Source organism: Sinocyclocheilus grahami, unplaced genomic scaffold (assembly GCF_001515645.1).
Source record: "Sinocyclocheilus grahami isolate Dianchi unplaced genomic scaffold, SAMN03320097.WGS_v1.1 scaffold23229.1, whole genome shotgun sequence".
In the NCBI taxonomy this organism is placed as follows: Eukaryota; Metazoa; Chordata; class Actinopteri; order Cypriniformes; family Cyprinidae; genus Sinocyclocheilus; species Sinocyclocheilus grahami.
In genome coordinates this window covers 2428-2894 of record NW_015519071.1, presented here as the reverse complement: position 1 = coordinate 2894, position 467 = coordinate 2428, and the positions used below count along the sequence as shown (strand labels likewise).

Below are 467 nucleotides of genomic sequence, written 5' to 3'. Positions count from 1 at the left end.
TCAGAGAGCTCTCAGATTCCATCAAACGTATCTTAAGTTTGTGTTCATTTTTGGGTGAACTAACCCTTTAACTAAATAAATAAATGCAATAACTGAATACACCCATATAGTAAAGATAACCATGATATACAAAATAATATCTTGAGTAAGTGCGATCACAGATGTAGCATTTATGAGCAATATGCAGATGATAGAAACTCATTTATTTATTAACTAGCTGCAATTCAACTTGTACCTGGAATCATGTTGGGCAAAGCTTTGTGGAATGCCTCCAGGCTGTTGCTTCCACGGAGACATTTGTAATAAGGGACGTCAATGCCATTGATGGTAGTGGTTCGAGCCAATCTGTACATATTCATGTCCGGAGGATCCTGAATGCACTCCAAGTGTTGCTGCTGGCTTTCCCACACATTGTCTATGGCCTCTGTAAATAAACCATAATGAACAGAGACAAATTATATATATAT

At 37.3% G+C, this 467-nt stretch overlaps 1 protein-coding gene across 1 annotated transcript in view; it reads right to left on the bottom strand.

Moving 5' to 3' along the window:
- Positions 1-222: 222 nt before the first annotated feature.
- Positions 223-467, bottom strand: part of LOC107580018 (uncharacterized) — a gene marked incomplete at its 5' end in the record, with an annotated part of 2626 nt that continues 2381 nt past the window's right edge. The window contains one exon of the mRNA XM_016265776.1: positions 223-424. Within this exon, the coding sequence (XP_016121262.1) occupies positions 225-424 (200 nt within the window). The remainder of the gene's footprint in view (positions 425-467) is intronic.